Raw genomic sequence first — 14,592 nt, 5'->3', positions numbered from 1 at the left:
CAACACAGCATATTCACCTAAATCATTAATTAACTTATTTCTAACATATAACCTCACTGTTAAACTTACTGTACCTTCAAACTACAACACAAACTTTAACACTGACAACAAACCATAATGAGCTTAACCCCTTGTGTACAGGGTCCTCTCTCAGCAGAATAAACTCATCTAGCATCTTCACTCACCGCCAGTCTGGATATTTGGTAAATTAATTATTCTTAAGTCCTATAACTGATAGAATTGTCTCTTTAAATGGAATACAAATATGGTAATGGCCATTTGTGTCATCTTATGTATGAAATTTTTTTATATTATACATGAGCCTTTGATCTTAATTTCACACCAAAAATCAATAAACATAATACATCATAGACAATTTAACAGCTTCAGCTCTAGTAATCCAATCCCCCTTTTTTGTACATATGATACTGAGACAGCCATGGATTCCCAGGCTTAGAATCAAAATCTATTTTTCCATAGGATTAAGAGTTGACAAATAATGGGATCAGCTGTTACCGTTGAATCTAATGGAGTGCATCAATACCTGTACAGTAAAGCCTCTGATAACAATGGTTCGACCAACAACTTTTCATATTTAAGACCCTAGTTAATTTAGGACCCAATTCAATTTACTACCAAAATATAATAAAAATAAAAATAAATTACATTTTGATATAAATAATAACTAAATCCCGATATGTATTAAAAAAAAATACTGAAAAAAAAAGAAGAGCGCCTTTTGCAAAAAAGCTGCCTGGCTAATGAGTGGTAATGTGCATCGCCAGTAAACAATAGTCGGAGCTTGGCGGTCCCTTTGTTTTCACGGATCTGAACAGGAACAGCAGAAAAACTTTCTCAGGTTTCTTACAGTATTTTTGCATCCCTCGCCAGCCAGACGAGGGTACAGGGAGAGGATGTTTTTGAAGAGTCCAAGTGGTGTAAAATTAAACTAAAGGGAGGGGACTTACTTATTGTCGGGTGTATCTACAGATCCCCAAACTGTGGCCCACTAAATCAAAGGAGCTTAAGAGCCTTAACAGACAACGCGGCAATGCTCAACCCTAGCCACCTCCTTATCATGGGGGACTTTAACTATGGCGACATCGACTGGAGAAACGAGTTCACCCCAAATGACTTGAATAACCCTGCTACTCTTTTTGTAGAAACTCTGAGAGATAATTTTCTGTTCCAACATGTTAGAGACCCGACACATTACAGAGGGGAGCAAACACCCAAGTCACTAGACCTCATCATAACAAATGAGGAGGGTATGGTGGCCAAACTGGAACACCTTGCCCCAGTTGGCACCAGTCACCATATAGTGTTGTCATTCAGATTTAACTGTTACCTAGTTCAAGATAAGGCCAGGCCAAGGTGCAAATATTACAGGGGAAATTACAATGGGATGAGGGGTATCCACTGGCCTGACTCATTAAGGCACAAGAACGCAGACACTACGCTGAATATCATAACTAGTAAAGTGACCCATTTGATCAATAAATACATACCCAAGACCAAACCCAGTGTCTCTAGGAATACGAGGGGATCCCTAAACATGAACCATGCGGCAGTCGACATAAGTTAAGAAGAAAACCCAGACATTCAAGACGTGGGTTGGGTCAAATGATGAGCAGGACAGGAGACAGGAGGATGTATGCAAGAGCCAGAAACCAAGCAAAGATAGAATGTAGAAGGGCTGAAAAGGAGTTCCAGAGGCTGGTTGCAAGCGTGGTCAAGTCAAACTCAAAGGCGTTTTACCACTATGCAAAGTCAAAATTAAAAATGCGAGTAGGAGTATCAGACCTGAGGCTTGAAGATGGTAGTTATGCAGATTCTGACCAGGATAAAGCTGAGGCATTGAACAGCTTCTTTTCCTCGGTGTTCACAAGAGAGGATGCGATTAACCTTCCTGCGTTTGAGGACAGACAGTTTGACACAGCACTGACCCACATTGTGTTCACAGAAGAGGGTATTAGAAATAAAATGTCAAAGCTAAAGGTCCATAAGAGTCCCGGTCCTGACATGGTGCTTCCTAGAGTGCAAAGAGAGTTGAGCAACGAGCTTGCCGAGCCCCTGAAAATCCTGTTTTGTAAATGCCTGGATGAACAAAAGGTCCCCAGTGAATGGAAAGTGGCTTATGTGAGTCCTATCTTCAAGAAGGGCGATCGTCACTCCACGAACATCTATAGACCGGTGAGCCTGACCAGCATAATATGTAAAGTATTTGAGAGTATTATCAGAGATGCCGCAAGGGAACATCTACTACGAAATAACCTTGTAAAGGATTGCCAAACACGGTTTTATGCTGGGGCGCTCCTGCTTAACACAATTGCTCAAGGTATTGGATATTTGGACCCATATTCTGGAACGGGGTGGTAATATCGACAATATTTACCTAGATTTTGCCAAGGCTTTCGACAGTGTACCCCACGAAAGGCTGAAAATCAAACTGGAAGGGTACGGAATTCAGGGAAATATCCTTGCGTGGATAGAAAACTTTTTACATGACCGCAAGCAGTGTGTGTGGTGATTAATGGCACGAAATCATCATCCGTACCTGTCACAAGCACCACAGGGCAGTGTATTGGGCCCGCTGTTGTTTGTTTGTTTGTTTCATAAATGACATGCCTGACGTTGTACACTCCTCCATACAAATGTTTGCCGATGACGCCAAGTTATTTCGGGAAATCAAGAACCAAGCGGACTGTGAAGAGCTGCAGAAGGACCTCTGTGGGCTCCAAGAATGGTCGAAGAAATGGCTGTTGAGATTCAATGTCACGAAGTGTAAGAGGATGCACCTGTGGTATACTAACGGTAAGGAGGCGTATCATATGTCCCAACGGGATGAAGAAACTGCACTATTTGAGACTGAATGTGAGAAGGACCAAGGTGGGTATGTTGACAATGAGCTGAAGTTCTAGGGCCATTGTGAGAAGAAGGCAAATCAGGCAAATAAATTATTGGGTCTTATAAGAAGGTTGTTCAGATATCTAGACGGTCCGTCCCTCGTAACGATCTTCAAGAGTGAAGTGCTTCCCCATCTGGAGTACTGTCACCCCGTCTGGTCCCCGAGATGTACTAGGGACTGTCAGTTGGTTGAAAATGTTCAAAGGAGGGCCACCAGACTGGTGCCTGCCCTTCGGCACCTAAGCTACCCTGAGAGATTGGAGCGCCTGAATTTACCTAGCTTATACTACAGACAGGCAACGGGCGACCTAATTGAGGTGTATAAGCATCTCAAGGGGCACTACTCAGTCGAGTGTCCTTACTTGGAGCTGGCGGACGCTCACAGCTCAAGATTGAAGAAGCCGCAAGTCCAGAAAACTGTGAGGGCAAACTTTTTCGGAGTGAGAGTTGTGAATTCTTGGAACAATCTACCAGAAATTGTTGTGAGGGCACCGAGTGTGAGCTCTTTCAAGACAAGACTTGACCAACACTGGAGCAGATTCAGGTACATTCAGGAGCTGGTGCATGCCCAGTACTTGCCAACAGTGCGTAACAGAGAAGTGACCGATCGCCCAAGCGGCTAACGAGCCGATCTTTTGGTGAAGAGGATAAAAGAAAAGGAAAAGTAATCAGAGACGTGACCGATCGCCCAAGCGGCTAACGAACCGATCAGTGGTGAAGAGGATAAAAGTAAAAGTAACAAGAGAGCAAGTGATGGTAGTGTTGTTTCAAAAGCTAATAGAAAGTGTATGAGCTTAGCCGAGAAACTAGATGTGTTAAAACGATATGAAAAGGGTGAGAAGTCTGTGGATATTATATGGAGCAAGCAATGAACATATTTTCTGAAGTGGATCCATTAACAGAACAAAGCATTAAGATTTAAATAAATGCAAATGACTTCTATATAAAGATGTATAATGAGAAAAGAAAGCAGCTGTGCAAGTTTCTTTCGACAGCTTCATTATTCAAAGTCCTAAACCATCAATTTTAGTTACACCATCAAATTCAGCATCATAAGCAGCTTCAGCAGCAACTTCAGGTTCAGTAACAGTTTCAGCAACAGCTTTATGGAAAGCTACAGCTTCAGCCAGAGTTGAACCTGATGACTTCGCCATCTGAGTAAAAACTTGCACAATATTCATTGGGTGTCCTTATGTTTTAGACTCTACCACCATTGGTGAGTAGAATTTTTGCTTTACATTCGTAAATATCATTTAAAACATATATGAACAGTAAATAAGTGTTGCTTTCATATTCATATGTAGAGAAATGACGATATGTTTTCACATGTACGCACTTACTGTTCAAGCGTTGGCGTTCCCAATCGTCTCACTTTATTTCTTTACCATTAGTGGTTAGTTACTTCCAGTGTTCCATTTATTAACATTAAATAACATTATTTAAAACATACATACAGGTATTCAATTTTTTTTTTAAAATAAGTTCACTACAGCTGCAACCAGGGTCTTATTTTCTTCAGTTTCTTATGTAGAACGATCGTCACTCACGAAAACAATGCCGTCTTGTCTCTTTGTGTGTGTTTTAATATTCTACGTATTATTAATGAATTGCATTGTTCATTTCACATATATAAACATTAATTCAATCAAATACATATTCAGCAACAAACAATAATGAATCTTTTGTACATATTCTTAAGATAAATGACTGTTTCCTTGAGTGTGCACGTATACATTGGCGTTCCACTATCAGTCTCACTTTTCTTTAATATCAGTGGTGACTTCTACTGTACATTAAATACCGGTAACATTAATTAAAACATACATATTTTTTACATTAATTTTACTACAACAACAAACAGGGTCTGATTTTCTTCAGTTTCAGGTGGGTTACTGACATTATGGGTGTAAACACTACAACAATGCCATCTCTTATCCTCATGTGTGTTTTAATATTCTACGTATTATCAATGAATTATATTGTGTATTTCGCATATACTATATAAAGATTAATTCAATCACATACATATTCAGTAATAAACAATAATGAATCTTTTGTACATATTCTTAAAAAGATAAATGGCGAAGTATCCTTAAAAGCGCACGTATATGTTGGCGTTCCCAATCCATCTCTTTTTTTTTTTTTTTTTGCCATTAGTGGTTAGCTACTTCCATTGTTCCATTTATTAACATTAACTAACATAAGTTAAAACTTATACCGTATATTAATTTTTTTTACATTAATTTTACTACAGCTACAACCAGGGTCTTATTTCTTAATTTTCTCGTGTAGAACTATCGTCCCGGACTCCCGGCTGTAAACACAAACGAAAACAATGGCGTCCCATCTCCTCTTGTGTGACCATATTATTATTCATTTATATTGTATAAGGTGCATTCAGAAACATTAATTAAAGAATATAATTTGCAATTTCCATTAATTGTTTTGGGGGAAAAGAGGGTAAAAAGCCACACAAAAGATATGAGAGGTCACACTGGGGAACGCATCTCATTATTATTGCTTTATTTTAATAGTAATTAATGATTCGCGACACGATGATTCACCTTACACTGCAATACTGGAGGACACATTACCGTCATTATTCGAGGCTTTACTGTACAATATAGGGGTGACACATCAAACAATTTCCCCAAATTATAAAAAGATTCAAGTCAATTATCTTTTCAAATACTGTACTGCACTGCAATGTACATACTCAAGTACCAAAATCCTTCTTCCCTGAAAAGTTTAGTATAATTATTATTTTATGCATGACTTATATGGCAGTTGTTATGTAGTTATTTTGTAACATATCATTTACTTTCAGCTTTTTATTTAAATATCATCAATACGGTACAGTACTTCACCTTTTTGTCATGCTAATGACACCATAAAATGCCCACACAACCATCAGCTGACATGTCTGATGTACTCAACTAGTACAAATATTCCTCAACTTGGGACTCTTAACTAGGTATCTATATATTACAAAAGCCAGATTTAGCCTCTACTCACTCTTTTCTCTGTAGTTCAGCTTATCACAAGAAACTCTTTACTTTTATGGCTCTGCTTGTGTTATAAGAGCCAGTTGATTATACCATAAATGTGCCTGATAAAGTGAGCCATTCTAACAGAAGACTTGTCATCAGTACTATCTTAGTATCTTACCTCTGTCTTTGTAGGGTCATGTGGGGCGTGGTAGGCATTCTGTTGCTCTCTTTTTGCCAGGTCTGCCGTTGAATGAACTTTAGCCTCTGAGCATTCAATGCCACTATACCTGTAGGTCAAAGTTAAATTAACAAAAGATTAGATCATACATGTAATCTATGCCAAATGACAGCTCCTTTCTTAGGCCCCATTCACTCCACAACAACAATTACAGTATATGTATCACAAATAGTCTAATTGTATTCCATTCTTCAAACACCACAAACAGTAAAGGTATTTCCAATACAGTGGTCCCGCGATTAACGAACACAATTGGTTCCACAGAGTCATTCATTAACCGAAAATTTTGTTAACTGAATCTATTATTTCAATGGGATATTGGGCAATTGGTTCCAACTCACAGAAACAGTGCATACAAAGTACTGTATACCGGTAATAGAATTAACAAAACATTAAATATAAACTAAATACAGTACTGTACAGTACAGTATACTGAATAATAATAAAAAAAAACCAGAATACTTTACTGTATTTTAACTTACTTTGAGGTGTGTATGTCGTATTCCCGGCAGCTTTGTTTACATATCAAACATCTGATTGTAGAGGCAGTCGATGACGACATGCCATATTCTTTACAAAATGCATTGGTTCTAATGCCTTCTTCATGTTTCATAATCATTTCTGCACTGTATATTATCAATATCGGTATGTGAACTAAATTTCAGAATAACTGATAACTTTAATTTAAAAATGCAAAAATATTCAAGAGACCAACAAACTGGATGTTCACTCCACTGTAATCAACTGAGAAGCGTTGGTGGTTGATTCAATCAGTTAATGGGTGCACAAAAACTGTTCCCTGTACTGTATATATTATCAATATGTTAACTAAATTAGAATGACCAACAATTTCAATATAAAAAATGCAAAAATATTCAAGAGCACAACTTTCTTGATATTTACTCCACTGGAAACGAATGTAAACATAGAACCAATTACTGTATTGGTGGACTAGCCAATCAGCTGATGCGCACAACAAAGCGTGTTTCTCATAAGGCTGTCGTTAATCAAAGTTTTGTTCGTTAATGGAATTGAAAATCCTTATGGGAGCTAATTCGTTAACCGAAATTTCGTTAATTGGACTTTTCGTTAATTGAGGGACCACTGTATGTTCAAATATACTTATCTTCTACTCTTATATCTCCACGGGTCTAAAGTGTTAGTGTGTAAAGTATTTACTGAGTTAACTTGCCTCTGTTTCAACATTATATTTTCTAATATTAAGTGAATGTCTGTCTTCACAAACTGTAGTACAAGTGCCAAAATGACCTACTATGAGTCATGTTACAAGTGACTCCCAAGTGTGAACTCCATCAGATATACTGTACTCTATAATCAGAGCAATACAGTACATACTGTACAGTACTACCTCAACAAAAGTGACTTTAGAGTAGCATGAAAACACAAAATATATATGTGTTGGTTCTTGTTTTACTTATGGGATAACCTAACCTACAAACACTATATCTACAGCAAATATTTTTAATTTTCATGTTGGGTCTTTGAGATTGAAAGGTTTGACGATGACCTGTAACCTAGGTTCTGAATGATACTGCTACAGGTACTGTCATCATTCTGGGTAATGCTACATACTGACAGCCATTTTTCTAAAACATTTTCAGCAATCTTTTTTTTAATGAATGGTTCATATATATTCCTATTCATGTGAGATGGACTTTGGGATGTACACATGACAGTATATCCTCCAAACAACAATAAGAATGAGGAACATTTTGTATATACTACAGTAAGGTATTTACAATATGTTTCATTCTTGCAAGTTCTTTTCCTTATGGTGCAGACTGGCCTGAATCAACAGCAATACACACACTCCCTCATTGACTCTCATACAGCCTTCCCCTCTGCTTCACCAGATGTGTTGTCAGGGTGTCTCCCATCTATAAGAATCCACGACATTCATCTGGTTTACATAATCCTGTACAAAAATGTTCTTAGGTCCACTTTATAACCAGTAAGTTTATGATGCATTCTAGCAGAACCTACCTGCATATGTTCATAATGTTTTCCTTAACCTTGTCATAGTTGGCAGTGTAGAGAACACTCATATCATTCAACTTAGTCTTCTGAACACTGTAGATATGTACTGAAATAATCTCCTTCAACTTGGCCTTGACTGTAGCCAAATTTTCTTCCCGCGCCAAAACTACCTGTCGTGAATTAAAACAGAACATTATATACAGGGATAAATTAAACTAATGTACATGTATGTATATGGTAAGCAGACACTCCGACACCAGTCTATTAAATACTGCTTTATATTTACCAAATCTAGAAAATATTGTCTTTTATTGGAGGCAATGAAGCCATGGTTACGTTTAGCTGGAGTAGGTTAGGTTAGGTTATGTTTATAATGAACTGGTGACAAAATGTCCAAGAACCATGTAAATATCTAAACCATATTGCACACAATATAGCATAAATACAAGTGTGACTGAATACACTAAGATCACCGTGACTGGGGGAAAAAAAATGTCCCTCTCTCTTAGTAAGAGTTATCCCTGTACCTTATAATACACCCCATTGTAAATTTACTCTTTTCCTTGGACCCTGTTCCACCTATGGTACATCTTGTTGCAGCACAAATTATTTCATTTATTCTTTGGATCTTTAAATACTGAATTGTATATATTGGTTATGAACATGAATTTCTTCCCATTAGCTGTTGTTGACAAATTATTAACATCAGAAGCAAATACAACAAACTACTAGATGTTGCTGCAGTTATATCTAACACTTATTAAATTACCAAAAGTATTATAATATGATTTTGCACCAGATATTCAATAATTTCAAACATGATAAACAGAATGCCTGTATAACATCTTACTTGAACTGTTATAAATCTAAACCAGATTAACAATTACAGTACAGGTACAATATTTACCAGTACACTAATAGAGATACAGAGGATTTAAATGTTGACTGCCTGTATGGAAGGACACGGAGGAGAGACGGCTATCAAAAGTAAACACTGTAATATTCAAGTCATGTTCTTTTGTACAATCTGCTGTGACCCAGAATATGACTTGAAATGCAGTACTATACAGACAGCCAAAAGCATGAGGTTCTTGTTCCCAATTTCCTTGTAGAAATTGTCTAGGCTATCTATTCATGTATGTACACTCTCACCAAAAACTTCTTAAACCCTATAAGCACTATGCCACCGGAAAAATTAACGAAGAATTGGAAACCATTCTGAGATAACAAGCCCCATTCTCCTCATTCTCATATCCATCGTGCCCAGGAGTTCAAGAAGTTTTGTTGTGTGCATATTATTAACTTCCTGTGACTAACAATCAATTAAAGATACAGTACAGGGGGCCCTCCAAGTTAGCAGATTTTTATTTCGCGGATGACACCCTGGATGTACCCAAGAATGTCTGTGGGTAGTTTTAAAGTTGCCGGCATTTTCGCGGCTACTGGGACAGGGAGCCATTCGTTCTAGAGACTAATTTCCTTTACCTGTATTGTAAATATGTGTGTGTGTGTCTACACACACACACATATATATATACAAAACGGGTAAAAGAAATAATAGTTCTAAGGGCAAACACAAAGGGAATATACATTTCTTTGTACACAAGTAAAAATGTACCCCCTCCCCCCCACCAGTCCGGATTTAGCAATTCGCAGCCATTTTGAGAACCTAACTTCCACGAATTTGGGTGGACCCTGTACTGTACTACACAATATTATCAAAATTTCTTCACTTTAACTGGATATACAGTGATCCCTCGGTTAACAAAAGCCTCAGTTAACGAAATTTCGGTTAACGAATTACCTTCTATCAGAATCTTCAATTTGGTTAACGAAAAAAATTCGGTTAACAAAATTTTTACGAAATCATGTCAACATGTTTTCGCTTGCTCACCAGCTGGAATATTAGTCTGCCAAAACAGTAATCGGTTCTAGGGCTTAAATTCGTTCCCATTTGTGTAAATATCAAGAAGGTTGTACTATTCAATAATTTTCCAAGTTTTTTATATTAAAATTTGTAGTCATTTTAACACTTATTTAACATAATTGCAGTACAGGAAACTAGTTTTTGGTGCACCAAACAGCCACTTGACTCACCCAGCAAGGCGTCAGTTTGTATCTCTGGTAGTGGAGGTAACATCTTGCTTGTGGCTCTCTTGAACATAAACTATTTTTATGCTTTTACAGTTCAATTATTGGTCATTCTGAAATTTATTTAACATATTGACAATATATAGTGCAGTGCAGTGTTGATTTAAAGAAAATAATCTTGAATTACACCTAGTGAATTTAAAATTTTATGGGTGAAATGACGGCATGAAGCATGGGGTGATTTTTCTTCCACCCCCACTTCTCATTCCCATCATCATCATCATCATCAACCAGGAGCCTTCTACATACACACCTCAAAGTAAGTGTACTTTATTGCAGTTTTTTTTTTACTTTCTGTAATTTTCGGTGAGCTGGAACCAATTACCCAAAATCCCATTGAAACAATGGTTTCGGTTAACGAACGACCTTCTGGAACGAATTGCGTTCGTTAACCGAGGGACCACTGTATTTTAAATGATAGTTAAGACTTTTACTTCCACCATACTATATACAGAGTACAAGAGGTCACCGGGTTATGTGGTTAACTCACAAACATCCACCGATATGAACGAGGTCCCATAAAGACAAAAAAATATTTTTCACGGAGATTAGCCCACCAAGGCACATTTGACAACACATTATGCTTCAAATATCCTCCCAGGCAAACTTAGTACCTCTGTTTGATAGCTAGTTACTACCTACTACCTTTACTTGGTGGCTTATTTTTCACTTTCATTTGCTGTATTGTGTCATTCTATTTCTTCTCTTCTCTTAAATTTAGTGATTTTAGATGTATATAAGGAATTAGGCTATGATATAGTGGGACTTTAAACATAGCTCTGTAAGTACGGTATGCACATAGAGTACTATGTGCTTAAACGTAAGTACATTTTTTACTTAAAAACGTCCATATGAACAGAACTCGTATGTAACCCGGGGACTGCTGCCTGTACTATACAGTATACATAAAGTTTATCTATCTTCATCAGTTATGAACTATTTTTCCAATTTGTTCACCAATACTGTATATACCATACAGGGTTATTCAAAAACACATTTAAACAGTCATAAAAAGTAACCCATGTTTGTATTGGGGGCGGAACACTTATTAAATAAAAGAGAAACCCGTCAAGTTTTTTATTAGTTATAGCTACAGACCTTGTATCTCTGGACTAACTCTTGGGCAGCCAGAACTCTTTCCTTTACAGATGTATCTTTGTCTTCAAACTACTGTACTTATACCAAACATAAATTGATTTCCATTGTGGTTGAACACTTCTCACTGAATTTGTCTTTACATATTGAATAACTGGTAATGCTTTCTCTTGAAGGGATGCCTTTCTATGACACCTCTGGTGATAAGAATGAAAAATACAAATAAAAACCAAATTTGACAAGTTTCACTATTATTTAGTAAGTACTGTAGGGTTGTTTTTTATGACTGTTTAAATGTTTACTTCTTTTTGAATAACTGTACAGTACAATAAATTGACTTAATGTACTCATGTCTCAGCTCATAAGATGCCCCTTTTTCCTTAAAATCACCCTGTGTTTTATCGGCTGAAGGTCAAATTTAAGGTAGGAACTTTTGTTCTAAACACATGCAATGAAAAAAAAAAAAAAACAATTATTACAATACAGTACTGTACTCTAATGTGGCTTAAAAATACTGTAAAGAAAATATAATATACAGTACCTGTACTGTACAATTATAAAATAAGAAAAATGAAGAGCACGGGTGTGTATGTGAAGTGAACATACAGTATTTGTGAAGGCAGTGGGCTGCACCTGCGTCACCGACTCGCCAGCTAGCCATGCTCCCTCTCTCTACTGTGACATCATGACATACACATACCCGGTACGTCTCTTGAGTCAGGTGGGTGACGGCCTGACTGAACTGTCACTTCACCCAGAAGATGGTTCGTGTGTGGAAGGAGCTATTATTTTGTGCATAAAATACTGTATGTGCTATTGTACTTTGTAATATACTAGGTATCAATTTTTTTTTCAGGCATTAGCCCACCCGGGCACAAGTCACTGACCCACATTGGGGCCTGGGGGCATAAAGGTAATAATAAAAACAATAATAATAATAATTCATAATAAATAAAATTTATAATAGAAAATAACAAAATAAAAATACTGTAATAAAATAATAATAACTACAATAATAATAACACTGTAATAATAATAATAACAACATACTAGATATCAATTTCATTGTTAATCAGAGCATTTTTTTCAAATTTTTGATGTATGCAATTTGAAATTTGTTCAAATTTGTCTCACTGCACTCACTAAATCATTTAACTCTGAACCTCATCATTTATATGGTATACAGTTAACCCTCACTTTACGCGGTTAATGTAACCCGGAGGGTCCCGCGTAAAGTGAGAAACGCGTAAAGTGAATAACATAACATATGGGATGAATTGAAATGGAGTCCGGGCCGATCCCCAAACTCCACTTTTTGACGACACACAACTATGTTGCAGTAAAAATATTATCTTAACTTTATGATGGTATGCACACACAATTAATAATTAAGAGAAATATCAATAATATTAGGTTTTTTAACACTTACATTAGTAGAAAAAATGGCTGGGCACACGGGGATGGGCGGTTGGTTCCGAGGCAGAGGGCAGATTATTGGACATCACCTGTGTCACTTGTATCAATTGTATCACTATCCACCACAGAGGCTTGCAGGGCCTCTTTGTCAAACTCCCCAAAGTCCATATAAGTCCATATCCTCACCATAATTATCACTATCACTGACTTGGGCCGGCTGTGGTGGGTGGCGGGTGAAGAACTGGTAATGTTTTGATGACTGGGCGACCTTGTGCACACCATGTTCGCGCCGCTTACACAACATGGCGGATGGCGGGAAGTTTGGATCCAAAAATGGCGCTCGCCAGCCGCTCTCCGCGTAAAGGGGTACACGCACCGCGGAATGTGAGCATCCTGGGTTCCGGCAGGGCACCGCGTAAACGTGGAAACGCGGAATGTGGGACCGCGTAAAGTGAGGGTTAACTGTATAAGTTTGGTATCAATAAATCAATCATTTAACTTAGAAACCATTTACAGTATAACAAATTCATTTTTCATTATTTTATGATTTCCATGGGGGTGTTAAGCTATTAAGTTTTCAAAATACTGTACAGTGAAATCTCCGTTAGCCGGAACAATTGGTGCAGAACATTTCCGGGAATGAGAAATTCCGGGTAACGAGATGACTCTCTCAAAGCAAGAAAAAAAATTCCTCATCTTCAGAATTTTCTGAAAGTTCCACAAATTGCCTAGGGTATTACATCATCTCTCGAACCTGGAAAAATATCCCCCATCCCCGGAATTTTCCAGGTACCAGAAAAATTTTCTCAGAATTTCCGGAAAATGTGCCCCACAGAAAATTTCAATTCCAGCTATCTTAGAGTTCAAGGTTTGAGGGAATCCGGATAACTGAGATATTACTGTAGTACTGTACTGTATTTTCCCCTTAAAATAACCTTAGATGTGTTAGGGTGCATTGTAATGGTCTTATAGGCTGGGAAATACAGAATATAGTACAGTACTACCATCAACTAACAAGAAATAACTCATACAATACAGTATAGCTAACCTTCAGGAATTATCTCACACCACATCTACTTATACCATCACCTACTAATATCTACAAATCCCAACAGCTTTTTCAAATATATCTCACATCTTCTTTACTTCACCACCACCTAACAATACACAAAACATCCAGGTAAGGTCAGAGCAACATCTTACTCCAAACTAACTAGCAAGGTCTCAAGTGAGCTTTACACACCACCCACCTTATGTACATCAGGAGTGTCGCCCTCATCGCCCACAATACCAGACACCACGTATGTAACATTGAGTCCGTCACCTTTGTCTGCATCACGCTGACTGGTGACAAAGTGATACAGCATCCTGGGTACATGAAACAAAGAGACTGTTAAATCAGGACTATGATTCATAATCTACAATATGTACAGTATAAAGTGATACTTTAGTTCAGGCACAGCGATGAGAACTACAAAATATGCTTCATACAAGTAAAAAAAAAAGACAAGTGCAACATTAATTCAGATACAGTACTGTAATGGACCATTAATCTTTGTATTATGGCAGTTAATTTTTATAAAATACAGTACTGTACTGTACCAGTACACCTGTATCTAGTTTCGTAAAACAGCATAATGAAAGTGACAAAAACATATACGTATATTGCATTTTGACTAAACTGTACATGTTTTTATAATAAGTCCTTTAATGTTTTACATAACAGTTATGCATAGTTTATAAATTGCTGAGTAACTTAATCAATATAAATCAAATATCTTATCCATATGTCACGGT

General features: G+C 37.2%; 1 protein-coding gene across 1 annotated transcript in view; it reads right to left on the bottom strand.

Annotated features, from left to right (window-relative positions):
* LOC121879954 (DNA polymerase delta subunit 3-like) overlaps window positions 1-14,592 on the bottom strand; it is a 47,708-nt gene that overhangs the window by 26,654 nt on the left and 6,462 nt on the right. The window contains exons 3-5 of the mRNA XM_042386797.1: window positions 14,046-14,163; window positions 8,140-8,303; window positions 6,076-6,184 (exon numbers count right to left, since the gene is read on the bottom strand). Coding sequence (XP_042242731.1) covers window positions 6,076-6,184; window positions 8,140-8,303; window positions 14,046-14,163 — 391 coding nt within the window. The remainder of the gene's footprint in view (window positions 1-6,075; window positions 6,185-8,139; window positions 8,304-14,045; window positions 14,164-14,592) is intronic.

The sequence above is a fragment of the Homarus americanus genome, unplaced genomic scaffold (assembly GCF_018991925.1).
Source record: "Homarus americanus isolate GMGI-L3 unplaced genomic scaffold, GMGI_Hamer_2.0 scaffold29478, whole genome shotgun sequence".
Classification (NCBI taxonomy): Eukaryota; Metazoa; Arthropoda; class Malacostraca; order Decapoda; family Nephropidae; genus Homarus; species Homarus americanus.
The sequence above is the reverse complement of the archived record's forward strand: the minus strand, read 5'-3'. Positions and strand labels throughout refer to the sequence as shown.